General features: G+C 41.8%; 1 protein-coding gene across 4 annotated transcripts in view; it reads right to left on the bottom strand.

The window, feature by feature from the left end:
- Window positions 1-15932, bottom strand: part of LOC137433036 (signal peptide, CUB and EGF-like domain-containing protein 2) — a 398204-nt gene that overhangs the window by 151555 nt on the left and 230717 nt on the right. For all 4 annotated transcript variants that reach the window (XM_078783854.1, XM_068125439.2, XM_068125442.2 and 1 more), the window contains one exon: window positions 5996-6112. In XM_078783854.1, the coding sequence (XP_078639980.1) occupies window positions 5996-6112 (117 nt within the window). The remainder of the gene's footprint in view (window positions 1-5995; window positions 6113-15932) is intronic.

Below are 15932 nucleotides of genomic sequence, written 5' to 3' on the forward strand. Positions count from 1 at the left end.
TGTCACATACGCTAGCTCTCTGCTAAATTTCGTCCGAATCTGTCCACAACTTTTTTGAGATATTTTGTTCACAAACGGACAGACAAACAGACAGACGGGGGTGAAAACATAACCTCCATCCACCTTTGGTGGCGGAGGTAATAAGCAGGTGTCGTCAGGAGCCTGACCATAGTGGAAAGGTGGCACTTGATCCTGAGCTCCGTTTGGACACGTTGTGAAATGAACGTTCATGTAAATCAAGTCCACAACTGAGGTTCCTCATTACCTGCAGATGTTAACACAACCGGCATATTATGATGCGTAAGTTGCTAATCGAAGCGATTCTGCGTCGGATTAAACGTTTCCATGCAGTGACTATAACCCTGCAATTGTTGCTCGTTACCTTGTCGATGTTATCATTTTATTGGCTTTCTCTGTGTTATCTCAGCACTAATTGGTATAAATTGAAGTAACTGGCATCGTTAGCAAGATGTTTTTTTGTTTGATGGTTTTTGTGGTGTGTCACCCACATAGTTGTGTGCAATATAATAAGTGGATCCAATTGATGAGATTTTTATATAGTTTAAATTTCCATTTACAGTCATTCAATTAGGTACAATTTGTTTTGTTATAGCCGGCGCAGCCGGTGTTGTGATAGAACGCGTACGTATTATGTTGAAAAGCCAGATTTTGCTGGATCCCTTGAGAATTTCGAAGCTTTGACGCACCAAATCGCTCCATGGAGGCCGCCATCTTGCGGATGCGGAAGTATGCATAAAAAATTTCGAAAAAGTTCAATAGGAGTTTGTTTCACCCGTCTTTGTTTGATTCACAATCTCATGCACCTCTAATGTGTAATTAAAACACTTTCAGACATGATGGAGTGACTTTGTTGAGTGAATTTGTCAAAATTGATTCACAATGTTATGCACCTGTAATGTGTAATTGAAATACTTTGAGGCTTTGGCTTCGCCGGCTCATTGCGGCTTTGCAGTGGGGTCATATTAGCTGAGAAAGTGAACGTCAAAAACCTCAGTACGTATTATTATCATTGTTATTATTTATTCAGTTATACCAAAGCGGTTTCTTGGCTTGGGCTTACAATCTTGGCTGATAGGTCACTCCTTCTGCTTTCATATGCAGCGCATTGCCTGGGAGTAGCATCATTGGCTGAAGACGGTCGTGTCACCGATGCAACACCCTCTGTCGGTCAGGGCAGGAATTTGTAATTTGGCCAGAGTGCCAGCGATAGCTTGCCTACTCTTTGAAAGAGGCAGTGTGGGATGCTTAATCTCCACCAGCTGCTGCTGGCAGATAGGACTCCCAGTTTAGCATTCACCCGACACACCAGGATGACAGTTTGCAGCTCGGGCAAGATTCAATCTCAGGCTAGCCGGCTCAATTTCATGGTGACAGTTTTGGCTTTACATCCTTAGGTGAAGGAAAATGCCATCTGAAGCAGTAAATGGAGCTTTGGTGAATTCCCCAGTAATTTCCAAAAGAGCAGACATATCCGGCTTTGTCAAGACCACAAATATCTGTGAATGAGTATGATGCGATTGGGTGTGTACTTGTTCAAAATCGTTTTTAAATGATCATGTTTTACGTTTGCAAGAAACTATTACAAATTTGACGACATGATCTGATTAGAAACTGCAGGGATGTCCTCACAGCTGTAACCTGGCATCCCGGTGTTTCGTATGCAGGTGGAGGTATCGGTGAGCGCACCGTATTTTCCTGAAAGGGAGGTGAGTTATCTCCAGCCCCAAGGCTAAATTCGAAACTCCTGCCACTTTCAGTTGAGTATCCTGAATCAGAGTGGCAATCTTAGCTCTTACACGAGCCTCGACTTGGTGTACAAAAAAAAAACAAGTACAAAAAGTTTTAATTAAAACAAAGCCGCGTCGATGTTACACAATGCCTAGATGCAGCTGTGCCTATAACGTCGATGTTATAGGCACAGGACATTCCTATTGATTCGATTACTTGATGTTATTTTTGTGCAAAGTGAAAATATATCTCGGCAATTTCCCATGTGTGGCGACGAATTTTTAATATATCTCGGCATTTTCCCGTCTGTTATTTCAGGCGGTGTATGACTGACCATGCCGCGATTTAAAAAAAATATATATCTCGGCAATTTCCCGTGTGTGGCGACACGTGAACGAAGCTATGCTCCTCTCTCCACATTATTGTGACGACGTATAAATTAAATATTTCATCGTGACGATTGTCATCAAATGGACGAATTTTTAATATATCTCGGCATTTTCCCGTCTGTTATTTCGGGCGGTGTATGACTGACCATGCCGCGATTTAAACAAAATATATATATCTCGGCATTTTCCCGTCTGTTATTTCGGGCGGTGTATGACTGACCATGCCGCGATTTAAAATATATATATATATATCTCGGCATTTTCCCGTCTGTTATTTCGGGCGGTGTATGACTGACCATGCCGCGATTTAAACAAAATATATATATCTCGGCATTTTCCCGTCTGTTATTTCGGGCGGTGTATGACTGACCATGCCGCGATAAAAAAAATAATCTCAATGGACTTGAAGTTACAGGCCTTTGAGAATTCATTTCGTTCTATAAAGGGCAACTTTCATCGGATTTTCTTCCCGTTTTTTTTCAACCGAGTCTAAAACTATGTTAGCGACTGTGAAAAATGAAATGATATATCGAATTTGATTTGAAATGAAACTGTGTGAGAGAGGAAGACACCACGGGCCTACAAAACAGGCCTCAAAGCTATGCGAGTTAATAAAATGGTGGATATTTGTTTATATGAAGGCTCTCCCAGAATGGGTGGAGCTTTGAGGTTTTGTCTTCTCTGCAAGAACAAGAACAAGAAGAAGAAGAAGAACAACAACAACAACAGCAGAGGGCACTCTATGAGCAGCGTCTGCGACGCAGCTAAAAATCTCTCCGCGATTGGTTCAATAGCCTTAAAGCGTTTCTTCATTTGTTGTGAATATCCCAAAGCTATCGCAAGAGTATGGGCCTCCATTGTTGAAAATATAATTATTAGACCAATAAACATCATTTCAGTATACTTCACCCTTTAAATAAAAAACAAAATTGTTTACTAAGGCTGGGAATGTGGTCTCAGTGGAAAAAGCTCAGAAAATAGCTCGTCATGCAAACCAAATAATACTGCTGCTGCTGCTGCTGCTGCTGCTGTTGTTTCTGTTGTAATTTAAAGGTCATTTTATCCAAGGGTATAAACGTTCTTTGATGAAAATAATTTCAATATTCTTACGTTTTTCAAAATTAAATTCCCCAACATATTTAGTGTGTTACCATACTCCATTGCAAACGAGTCAGTCTGCATGGTGAATGAGTGTACTCACATCACGAACCGCACAGCCAGCTTGTTTCACCCACAACATGCAGGCCTAACTACTACAGATCATGCGAGTATTTTCACAAAAGCAGATTTCTCAACTAAGGCAAAGTGACGGACATGAATGTGCGGGCATCACCAAGGTCACAGATTGTTTTTACTAGAAGGCACCCTCTCCCTACAGGAGCCACCATGAGGGTCATGTTAATATCTTTATGATTATTAACATCATAGCAGAGTACCCACCCAACGGGTGATCTTGTTCCAAGCGTGCAACATGTTCTTCTGACGTATCCATTTATTTGGGTGGTGTATAGGCAACAGACCGCTGTCTCGATCACTCCCAAAAATAACATTAACCTGGATTACATATATGAAGCGAAAACATGCGTACTACTTATGTGCACATAAAATACATTGTGATTAACATACCTTGGATAATTCCAATTGCACCCACCCTTCCCCCAAAGGAAGAAAATGCCAAGATGGGCGAAATTGGGTTTTGTCCAAAATTTTATGGAATCAAATGAAACGTGCACATGCACAACTTCAGGGTGCCCTCATTAATCCCTGAAAGTCTTCATTATATGTGGATTCTATTTTTACACAAAGTTCAGCTTGCAGTATTTGTGACGGTGCCAAGACATAAAACAACAGCAACACCATGGACATCAAAATGGCATTTTGAAAACCTTTCGAGATGATGAAGCCCCTCCACTAATGGTCTGAAATAAAATGTGCTTTACTATACCCGACTGCAAAGCCGCAATCATCCGGCGAAGCCAAAGCCTCTTGCCACTATTTTACCCATCACTATGGCATCAGTAGGTTAGGTAGTTGGTAGTAGGTAGGTGTAGTAGGTACCGTACCGAGTTCAAAATGACACCATTTGCATTCTGGATGAGATTAAAATTTATAAAATTTACTTCTTGATTAATTCGGTGAATTCCGTCTCAACTTCGGATATTTCCGGCTGTGAAAAACTATTCCCTACGGCCGCGAGATTTCTAAAAAATCATTCTTCGTCAATTTTAGAATATTTGACGCCGTTTTCAGCCTCCGAAACGCGGTACGGTAATAAGCTTTTTAAAAATATTTTTTCAAATGCTCGAATCTCATTGGTTCCGGTGTTTGGTGACGATTTTCGTTGAAGATAACCAGGGCCCGTGCGGGCCCAGGGAACGAGGTTGGTCTTAAAGTATTTTAATTACAAATTAGAGGTGCATAAGATTGTGAATCAAACAAAGACGGGTGAAACAAACTCCTATTGAACTTTTTCGCAATTTTTTATACATACTTCCGCATCCGCAAGATGGCGGCCTCCATGGAGCGATTTGGTGCGTCAAAGCTTCGAAATTCTCAAAGGATTCAGCAGAATCTGGCTTTTCAACATAATACGTACGCGTTCATTCACAAGACCGGCTTCGTCGGCTATTATTATTATTATCATGAAAGTGTGAAGCGCACTGAAACACCCTGTAAGAGTACAGTTACGAGACACAGGGTTATCAAACTTGTAATACTTTTGGGTAAATTTTATAATGTGACAAATAAAGAATGAACTTGAACATTTTATTTAAAATAATGAAGAACCAATCGCACGACTGTATATGCGTTTGACACGAGGTAGGGATGTGTGCCCTGCTTCCATGGCAGATTGATTGAAGGAGCATTTACTCTTCACGCCATATTTTCAATGCAACGATGTGAAATTAAAACTTTGATCAAACGCAGGCCTCTAGCCATTCTATCGTTTTTGGAATTCAACTTTTGTTTCATTTCAACAATCATTTTTACCCCTATCAGTGCCTTGAACATTACTCCAGTTTAAGTGTAATAATCAAATAAGTAACTAACTAATAATCAAAAGGGGACCGAAAAACAACAACAACCACGGTTCCCGAAAAAGGCCAACCCCCGCTTGCGGGGAAAAATGGCCTCTAAAGGTGTTTTTTAATCAAATAAGTAACTAGAACGGCACTCAGTAAAGCTCATACCTCCGCCAGGCTGAACAGTTGATGTTTTATATCCACTGATAGGCCGGATTTGGATTCGGACCTGAACCAAAATCGAATCGGCTTGTTCTCGTCACCTAACCAACTCATTCCCCAAGTTTAGTCATAACTCGTCCACAACTTTTTCAAATATCATGCTATATATCGTTTTTGGCCTGATCTCTCAATGGTGAAGAATGATTTTAAAAAATTCTACTGGCCGGATCCGAATCCGGATTTTCACCAAAATCTAATCATTTCGTCCATGTCACATACAACACCTCTCTGTAAAATTTCGTCCGAATCCGTCCACAACTTTTTGATATTTTTCTTGTTCACAGACAGACAAACAGACAAACAGACAAACAGACAGGGGTGAAAAAACATAACCTACATCCGCCTTTGGTGGCAGAGGTAATAAATGTGCTACATATCTTTCTGAGAGCCGTTTTAAAGCAAAATGTTTTCATGTAACTACTTTTTTCACGTGTGCGTTATACATTTATACATCTTGTCAATTCCAAACTAGGTGCAGTTAGAATAGCATCTACAGCTGATTAATGGCAATAGTCACGTCCTTCTGAATTCCCTCTTTCACTGGGAGCACAAATGTCATTCCTATGGTCCAATGTAAATTGGTAAGAAAACATGTTTGATGGCATGGCTCACCTCCACAGTGTGTGAGAGCATATAGTGTGTAGCCTGGGTCACAGCGGCACTCAAAGCTCCCAGCATAGTTGATGCACGTGTGGTCGCAAGCACGGTCAAAGGAGCACTCGTCAATATCTGCACGGGAATAGGAAACATCAGGCAAGCTTATTGTCATCACAAAACCCTGTATCTTTATTGATGGGATCCTGTAAGGATCTTTATTGTTCACCGGGATATGCTATAGTAAGTACCAAACACAGCTCAACATCCCTCTGAAGGATGGTATGGTCAGTGGTGCAAACACACTAGGTCTGCAAAGCAGCAGGATGATCGTTTCTAATTACAGGGTGAAGAAGTAAACCCATATGAGACAGCTCGAAGGTAAATATCCTATCTATGAGCTCCTTGTCAGCCCTAACACCTGCATAAGGGTTTATAAAGAGACCATTTTGTCAAATTATATCCAGGGTTGGCCTGTTAGTGCAACATCTCAACCCATGGGTCATGATGCGAGAAAAATAGGTACAAATTCCATATACCATGCATGTTTGTCCATTGTCTACTAATGTTATCTTGTAATTCATGCAAAAGTACAATGAAATCCCATAATTTCCTTGTCTTACAGCTGACTTTTCTACAAGCTCTACTACGGACAGATCGTAGATCACAGTAAACAGCAACAAGGATATTTGTGTAAACGCCCAGGTTACTTTTTTTTTTTTTTGTATACAGAATCGAGGCTCGTGAAAGCTAACATTTATCACACAAACAAATCAAACAGACAAACAAACAAAGTATATAAAAAGGGGAGCGGTAGACAAGATGGGGAGAGAAGGGGAAGCACATAAACACAACATTTGAGAGCAGGGACATCGGGAATGTGTGCGAGGGAGAGGGCTTGGGGGGAGGCGGCGTGGGAAGGGGGTGGGGGGGGGGGGGGGTGGGGGAAGTATAAACACAAGGACACCAAGGACTTCCAGGAAAGAAGTTGGTATTTCAAAAAAGTGGATTTGGGGTGAAATTAGCGGGGGTAGAAAAGATCAAGGTTTTGGATGGGGGAAGATAAGAGATGGTGGTGAACAGCTGTTTTAAAGACCTGGAGGGAGGAGTGGGATTGAAGGGAGTGGGGGAGTTTGTTCCAGAGGTGGGAGAAAAGAGGAATGAAGGAGTGAAGGTGAGCAGAGAGTCTTGATTTTGGCAGTTTCACCATAAGAGGGTTGCAGGCAGATCTTGTGCGACCTGCAGGAATATTTGGGGGACAGAGCCCAGAGAGAGCTGGGGGAGCAAGGCCGGAGAGGAGTCGGTAGAAGACAGAAAGACCACCAACCTGCCTGCGGTGAGTAAGTGAAAGGCCCTTGGAGTTAGCTTCATCGTGGGAGATTCCAATGATACTGAACGCTTTGGTTTCAACAGCGTGAAGCCGAGCTAGGTGTGAGGCAGGAGCACCAGCCCAGAGGGGAGAGCAGTATTCCATTGAGCTGCGGATGAAAGCCTTATATGTGGTGAGGAGCTCAGGTGTGCCAAGGAAGGACTTCGCATGACGGAGGATGCCCAGTCGGCGACTGGCTTTGGAGGCCAGCTTGGAAATGTGGTTTTCCCAGGAAAGATCATGGCAGATAGTGAGACCCAAAATCTTGAGTGACAGAACTTGTTGGAGAGGATTATTCAGAAAGTGGATGGGAGGGTTGTCCAGTCGGTCTTTTCGGAGAGACATCGTAAGAGTGTGAGATTTGTCAGGATTGAATGTATTAATACATAATATTTATAATGTATTACATAATGTATTACGTAATATATGTAATAATATATATATGCGATATGTAACGTAAATGTTATATGTGACCTAACCTAAGAATGCACTGTTATATCAAAGAGGGTTATGACATTACATAATATACATAATGTATTACCGAACCTCAGAAGGATGAATTCACAATGAGTGCAAACCACAAACGAATTCTGTGGTTAGCACTACAGGTGGAAACAAAAAGCGTTAGAATGCGGTGCGAGGAACATTCATGCTGAGTGCAAGATCGACCCTTTTGTCACAAGTTTAGGAGGACAGACTGAAGCCAAGGGATTCCACAAATCATTGAATGAAATTACACCTGCTTACAACCCATTATGATGAGGTCTCCTTTTAGAATGAATAAAAAGCAACAACCCCAACATCGAGTCTGAAAATCAGCATTTTGAGATTCAATCTTGGACAAGTGTTTCGACTTGAAGGCTGCACCAGAAAGACAAAATGAGCTGCACCAGAAAGACAAAATGAGCTGCACCAGAAAGACAAAATGAGCTGCATCAGAAAGACAAAATGAGCTGCATCAGAAAGACAAAATGAGCTGCACCAGAAAGACAAAATGAGCTGCACCAGAAAGACAAAATGAGCTGCACCAGAAAGACAAAATGAGCTGCATCAGAAAGACAAAATGAGCTGCATCAGAAAGACAAAATGAGCTGCACCAGAAAGACAAAATGAGCTGCATCAGAAAGACAAAATGAGCTGCATCAGAAAGACAAAATGAGCTGCATCAGAAAGACAAAATGTGCTGCATCAGAAAGACAAAATGAGCTTTAAATGCTGACATTTAGGTACTTTAGAAGACACAGGCAGTGTGACCTAGTGATAAGGATTAATCTCCTGGAGGTTACTGGTCAACTGGCTACTGGTCAAAATCCGGTCAAATGCACAGTATTTAGGATAACAGCTTGTGAAAACTGAGCTCATCTCGGGGAAACAACAAAATTGCTTTCAGATCGTCGGGAAAAAAGCCCACAGCTGGATCAACAACACCTTCCGGAAGGGGTCTCCTAGTCATATCAGGTGACACATCACGGCTTATTAAATGTTTCATGTCAACTTGGCGTTTGGAAAGTTCTGTCCATAAAAGACAACACTACCCAGATGACACCTAGCAATAAGAAAAGGTATTCTGCTAACTTTTCTTCGAGTAAGTCCAAGCAATACTTATGATAATATAAATAAGAACCAACAATTAATAATTGGATAAAGGATTCATAACTTGACCTGGGACATAAACTGTAAAGATCAGTCAAATCTCCTTGTGCTCTCGAAGTGAACTATATATGTTTACAAGCGTAATGCTGTCATTGACTGGTGCTTTGTGGAGGAAGTCATAATATTTGAGGGATACATGCGGTCGGTGTCCTCTCTGTTTCACAGTCGATCTTAAATACATCCATCACTGATTTACTTTGCTTACTTCCACTGATGACCTAGTTTTCCTGACATCTTAAAATGAACAACTATCTTACCAGCCATCCCAAGTCTCAGCAATGTTGGTGACAATTAAAGATTGCTTCCATTATGTATAGCGCTCATGATCATGTGCTACATGGATTGTGGAAGCAAGTGTGAGGCAAGTCCAAACAAAAGGGTGTTGTTATATGTGACCTAAGCATGCGATATGTAACCTAAATGTTATATGTGACCTAACCTAAGAATACAACAACAACATGCATTTTAAGGCCATTTTCCCTGTTAGAGCGGCGGTTAGCCTTGCGGTCCCCATGACAATCTTCTCCATTTTGCCCTATTTTCTGCATCTCTCCTTGTTAACCCCCTTGCCCGCATTTCTTCTTCCACCATCTTTAGCCAAGTCTTTCTCGGTCTTCCCCGTCCTATACTTCATTCTACATTCATTTCCATTACTCTTCTCAACCAGTCACTTTCATCCTTCCTCAACACATGACCAAACCATCTCAACCTGTGCCTCTTCACAGCATCAATCACAGGCTCCATTCCCATCATCTTTCGCAATTCATCATTTGTCTTCCTCTCTTTCAACGATACTCCGCACATCCACCGAACCATTCGCATTTCCACCCTTTCCAGCCTTCGTTGCTGCTCTATGTTCATTACCCATGTCTCACTCCCATAAATCATAACACTCCCATAAAACTGACCTTTTGGAACTTCTCACACATGCAGCATACACATTTCCCTTCAGATTCAATGACACTTCCCTCCTCATCAGCACGCCACTCAGTTCCCGAAACTCCTTCCATGCACATCTCACTCTAGCAACCGTTGCCGAGTCTGATCCACCTTCTCCATTCAGCATGTCACCGAGGTAGCAAAATGTTTTCACACCTTCCAACTTCACGCCGTCTCCAAGATCCAACTCAACATTTCCTCCATCTGCAGCTCCCTCTGTGCACACCTTACATTTGAATGTAGCTGCCACACTGGTTAATGACCTGCTCAGACCACTACATTTTTGATGAATGTTTGATGATGATAACCTAACCTAAGAATGCACTGTTATATCAAAGAGGGTTATGACAACACCTTTTCCACAAAAAACCTTTTCAATCGACGATGCAATTTCACTCGGATAAAACTTTAAATTTTCACTTTTTATGTTATCTTCCACATTCACTATGGCTATGCACTTCTGTGCAGTTTTCAAAGCAATGTCTCATAAGGATTTGTTGCTGCACTCCACCTCTATCTCTGCTGCATTCTCATCTCGGAACAATATATATTGTGATATGTCTCGTGCTTTGTTCCATTATGCGACATTGGTAACATTTTAGTGATTGGGTCGAGGCTGAGCGAAGTGAGGTCAGGGCCATTTTTTCCTGCTACATGAAACACCCTGCAACCCATGCCTACAGAAAACTGACCTTTTGGAACACTGGTCAGTTACATCCTCATCCAATCATCATGTAACTTTGTTAAAAAAAATTCCAGAGTTGGTGCTCCTGTGTTGAAAGTTTTGTGTCAATCACTCAAGTGGTTGTGGAGAAAACTAATTTAAAATCGAATGAAGGTGAACGGAGGCATAAAAAGTGAGAACAGAAGAAATTAGGAGAAAAACATAAAATGTCATAGCCCCCATGGTTTTAGTAATTTTTCTGTACATAATTAAAGGGCTCGTCCATATATACAAGATTTATGAGTATGTGCAACTGACTTGAGTGGTCATGTGATGTGGAAGAAATGTTTGGGGGCACGTTCAATTAACAAAATGGCTACTAGTCGGCCATCTTAGATCTCATCTCTAAAAAAATGAGGTGCATGTGTAAGCCATCATTCATTATTTGTGTGCCAAGTTTGAACAAGATAGGTAAATGCATGTCCGAGAAATGGTTGGGACAAATTTAACGAAATGGCCGCCATTCAGCCATATTGGATCTGATCTTGAAAGAAAACGACGTGCATTTGTAAGCCATCATTCATAATTATCTGTGTGCCAAGTTTGAACAAAATCGGTAAATGCATGTTTGAGAAATGGTTGAGGACATGTTGAACATCGGGTTTTTTCAACTAAAACGGCTGCCAGACGGCCATCTTTGATAGCATCGAGAAAAAAATGATGTGCATATGTATACCATCATGCATTGTATTTTGCCAAGTTTGAACAAAATTGGTCCATGCATGTCCAAGATATGGTTGCAGACAGGAGGATGCACAGACGGGATCTAATCCATAAGCACCCATTTAGGACTAAGTCCAACGGGGGCTAAAAAGAGGGAGGTCCCTCTTTACTAGTGTATAAAATGGCACCTCCTAAAATAGCAAATCTCCGAAGGGTAAGGACTATATATGACTTTTCAACCAGCGAGTGGTCTTCATCTGGGATTGTGCAGGCATTGTGAGTGCCTGGTGTTAATGGTTTTGGTGGTGCCTTCAGTTTTTAACTCAACTGGACTACTGTCCAGACTACCGTCCAGTTGAGTTCATCACATACTGAACCCTCCGTCGTCGTCGTTTGTCGTCCGTTAATTTTTCGACGTTAACACTCCAGCGTCCACAAATATCAACCGATTCTGATCAAACTTGACATGCAGCATCCTTACCCCAAGGACCAGGTTGGTATTACATTTCAGCCCGATCTGTTGAAAAATGGCGGACTTAGGCGACCATTTTGTTTTTGGTCATGAAAACGACGTTAACACTCTGGCGTCCACAAATATTAATAGATTTTGATCAAACTTAGAATGTTTAACCCTTACCACACAAGGTAGGTTGCTATTGCATTCCAACCCGATCCGTCACAAAATGGCCGCCATAGGCCGCCATATTGTTTTCAGCTCCAAAACGACGTTAAGACTTTAACGTCCACAAATATTTATGGATTTTGATCAAATTTGGTGTGTGAGACTCTCACCACACAAGGTAGGTTGCTATCTTAAGTCAAATCTAGTACAGACAACTGACCTACTTTAAAGTTGTCCAGTCAGTTCAGTTGAGTTCTGCTTCCCTGGAAGCTCTAGTTTATTCTTCACAACTCTGAGCATTATTACTGTAAAATACCTGTTATATATTTTAAGATAAAAATAATGTTACAGTAAAATGAAACACTTTACATTGAAACTTTTCAAATTCTTACATTGGAATCAGTTGAATCTTTCATCGACATCTCGAGTTATAAGTACATGATTTTGAGCACAAGTCTGGATCTTTACCTCTTGAGTACAAGTCGAGCAACAGAGGGACTCGAGTCTTACATGACCAATCGTGGGTAAGGATAATCTTGTGCACATACACACGAGAAGATGTGTGCAAGCACATTCCAAACAGAGGTATCCATGTTGACACAGCTGAGCAGGTACATATCGATGCAACTATGTTGAGGCACAGGTGGACAAAACGACATATTTAGGCGTGCCAAGACACCCACAAGCTTTGACTCGTACAAAGTAAAATGAAGAACTAGTCTTGCTTGTGAAGGCTCATTTCGATCTGCGTCGGCAGACAGGTAGACAGATTGATGGAATCAACAGGACGAACCGTTAACTCCTGAAATGCCCCTTGCTTCTCACAGCGATTATCATACCTCAATCAATGGCTTGTTGGTTTCATCCACTGAAATAGTTTGAAGCTCTTTTGTATTTGTGACATATTTCTTCTTCTTCTTTTTTGAGCTCTCCATTCCTTGGCTACTTTTCACTTTATGAGCGAATACAATGCGTGCACGGTTACACGAGGACCCTGAGTCCATTCGGTTAGCTCGGCCTATCCACACCCAAAGGCACATCATTTTGCCGCCAGAGTCTCCGCCTGAAGTGCCCATTTTGCTCTTGCTGGGTGGTTTGTTGCTGTGATTGTTGAGAAATGCGTTGTGTTTGTAAAAAGCCCGTGGATGCTAAATCATGGCAGCCACATACAAGCCAGAAGATATCCTAAGAGATTACGTGAAAGTAAGTTATGATTGTAGAACCTAGGCCTTCGTGATATTTGATCTCCATAGTGCAAATCACAACAAACCACATCTTTTACAACATCTACGGATAAACAATTATCCATTATGCCTTTTGTTATGTGCCAACTCGTGATGCCGCGCATCTTGATTTATTTTTAAAGAATGTATAAGCATCAACCGAACTATGCCAACACCTAAAATGCTCACTTTATTGTAACTCAAGTAAATTTGGGTGCAGATCAGGAAAACAATTTCCTCTTCGACATTCTCGACTCACAAAACGGTAGAAGCTGAACATTCTTCACTTCATTTCATCAATCACATTAGTCTTGCACTGAAGAGAAAACCGACGGATGTGGTGCACTTGAAGTGCACTCCAACAGGTGTTTTAGCTCCAATTTAAATGTTTTTGAGAATTTCCGGAAGCCGGATAACATTTATATATATCTTGGGCTTCAAAATAAAAAAGTAGACTGCATTGGGTCATTTTCCATGTTCCACTTTAAGGAGACAGTTAAGTGGCAGCAGATAGTTCTTTAAGGGGGCAGTTACCACTTGCGTGCATGAGAGAGGTGGCTGGGCATGCGGGTGATAGTTCACCTTTTGAACCGTATTTGACGAACTGTTTCTGTGATTGATGCTGTGAAGAGGAACAGGTTGAGATGGTTTGGTCATGTGTTGAGGAAGGATGAAAGTGACTGGTTGAGAAGAGTGATGGAAGTTAATGTAGAAGGAAGTTGAGGACGGGGAAGACCGAGAAAGACTTGGCTAAAGATGGTGGAAGAAGAAATGCGGGCAAGGGGGTTAACAAGGGGAGATGCAGAAAATAGGGCAAGATGGAGAAGATAGTCATGGGGACCGCAAGGCTAACCCCGGCTCTTGCAGGGAAAATGGCCTTAAAACGCCTGTTGTTGTTGTGTTGTTGTTTCTGGTACCAAAACAAAACGCGTTGGAAATCGTTTTGAGTGTCCTGTTTCACAAATACAGTGTTTATTACTGTGGGACGTCTTGATTCAATGGAATATTCGCGAGATTGCAATTTAAGGGCACCATCAAATCTATCTGTGATCTTGGGCAAGCAACCATCGCTAACACTTAAACCTCAACAGAAACACTAACGTTACGAGGCAAGCCGTTGGCTCACAGCCTGCACAGGCGAGTGGCAAGAAGCTGGAATGTAGGGTCAGAGCCAAAGTGTGCGAGGGGAGAAAGCTTTTAAAACACCATTTGTGGCGGTCTCTGGCTAATCCGCAGAAAAACGTATTGATTAAACACGGCAGTGATAACATCGCACTTGTATTGGCTGACAAGGAGTGGTGGAACACTTGCTCCTTTTGGGCAATCAATCACCCTCCGCTGCTTTTCCCTCCAAGCCTAAGCAGCTGCCATATCTTACCCACACTTTCCATTATCATGTGCTTTAACAGGGATACAGTGAAAGAGGGTCAGGCTTGAGAAGTTGTAATGGAGGTCGTCGCAGCTGTCCGCATACCCGCCTTGCCATCCCGTGAGCACAAAGACAAAAATGTGCAAAATATGTTTGCTTAGTGAGTTTCTTCGGCCATGCTGCTTGGATGGAGACGCAAGTAAAATAAATCATCTGGAGAACTGGTATACTCTTGCTGATGATAACGGAACGCTGGAAAATATAAAAGGCAAATACGAAGGGAATGCCATCCGATTTATCATGGGAGATGAACGGCGCAGGAGTACGGCTGCGTGTTGACGGGTTACACGGCGGCTCGTTGCCATCCAAACAATCATAAAGTTCCACATTAGGATCAAGACTATTCGTGCGGTGCTAGTTTGAATAATTTGCCTGTGGTTAATACCAATGATTACACAACTTGTTGGCACAAAAGTCAATGCCGACTCACTTTGCCCACATCGCAACCCCATAATAAGGCATTTCTCTCCTGAACTCCCCTTACTTTTCAGTAATGTGGATACTTTTTTTCGCAGTAAATGAAAACAGCAACTTCCCGTCCCTGCACTACACGGTAATCCTTTACCTTACCCAACCCTTCACTGCTCAGTGTAATGCTTTCTTTTACTCACCTCCCTCTGCTGCTGCCATTTCTCTTCATTTACGTAAAGTATCCACATTCCATCTCCACTGTTCTTTTGATTCCTCACTTTCTTTCCCTCTTCTTCCGATACCATCATTGCCAATTCTAGCCTCACTTACCAAGCATTACATTGCTTCTTGAATGTATCAGCATTCACATCTTATTTCATGTCTCAGTTTCCGATAGCTATTCATAGTAATTCCACTTCATTCCTTATTTTTATCGCTCGCTCTCCCTCTCTCTTTCTCTCCCTCAGCCCCTCTCCTTCCATCTCTTTCTCTTAGGCTGCCTTACTGGATGACCTCCAGAAAAAACAACGTTGTGGAACAACTGTTTACAGAGGTTGTGTGATTGAAGGATTAGAAGCTCAATCATGAATTGTTCCCCAGCTGATGATTGGGAAGGCCGTCGAATCACAGAAAGCTGAAGTAACTCTTCAGATATCCTTGGATCCCTTCAGGTATCTTTAGATCCCTTCAGATATCTTTAGATCTCCTCAGATATCTTTAGATCCCTTCAGGTATCTTTTGATCCCTTCAGATATCTTTAGATCCCTTCAGATATCTTTAGATCCCTTCAGGTATCTTTAGATCTCTTCAGATATCTTTAGATCTCTTCAGGTATCTTTAGATCCCTTCAGGTATCTTTAGATCTCTTCAGGTATCTTTAGATCCCTTCAGATATCTTTAGATCCCTTCAGGTATCTTTAGA

Source organism: Myxine glutinosa, chromosome 8 (genome assembly GCF_964187855.1).
Source record: "Myxine glutinosa chromosome 8, kmMyxGlut1.1, whole genome shotgun sequence".
NCBI classification, from domain to species: domain Eukaryota; kingdom Metazoa; phylum Chordata; class Myxini; order Myxiniformes; family Myxinidae; genus Myxine; species Myxine glutinosa.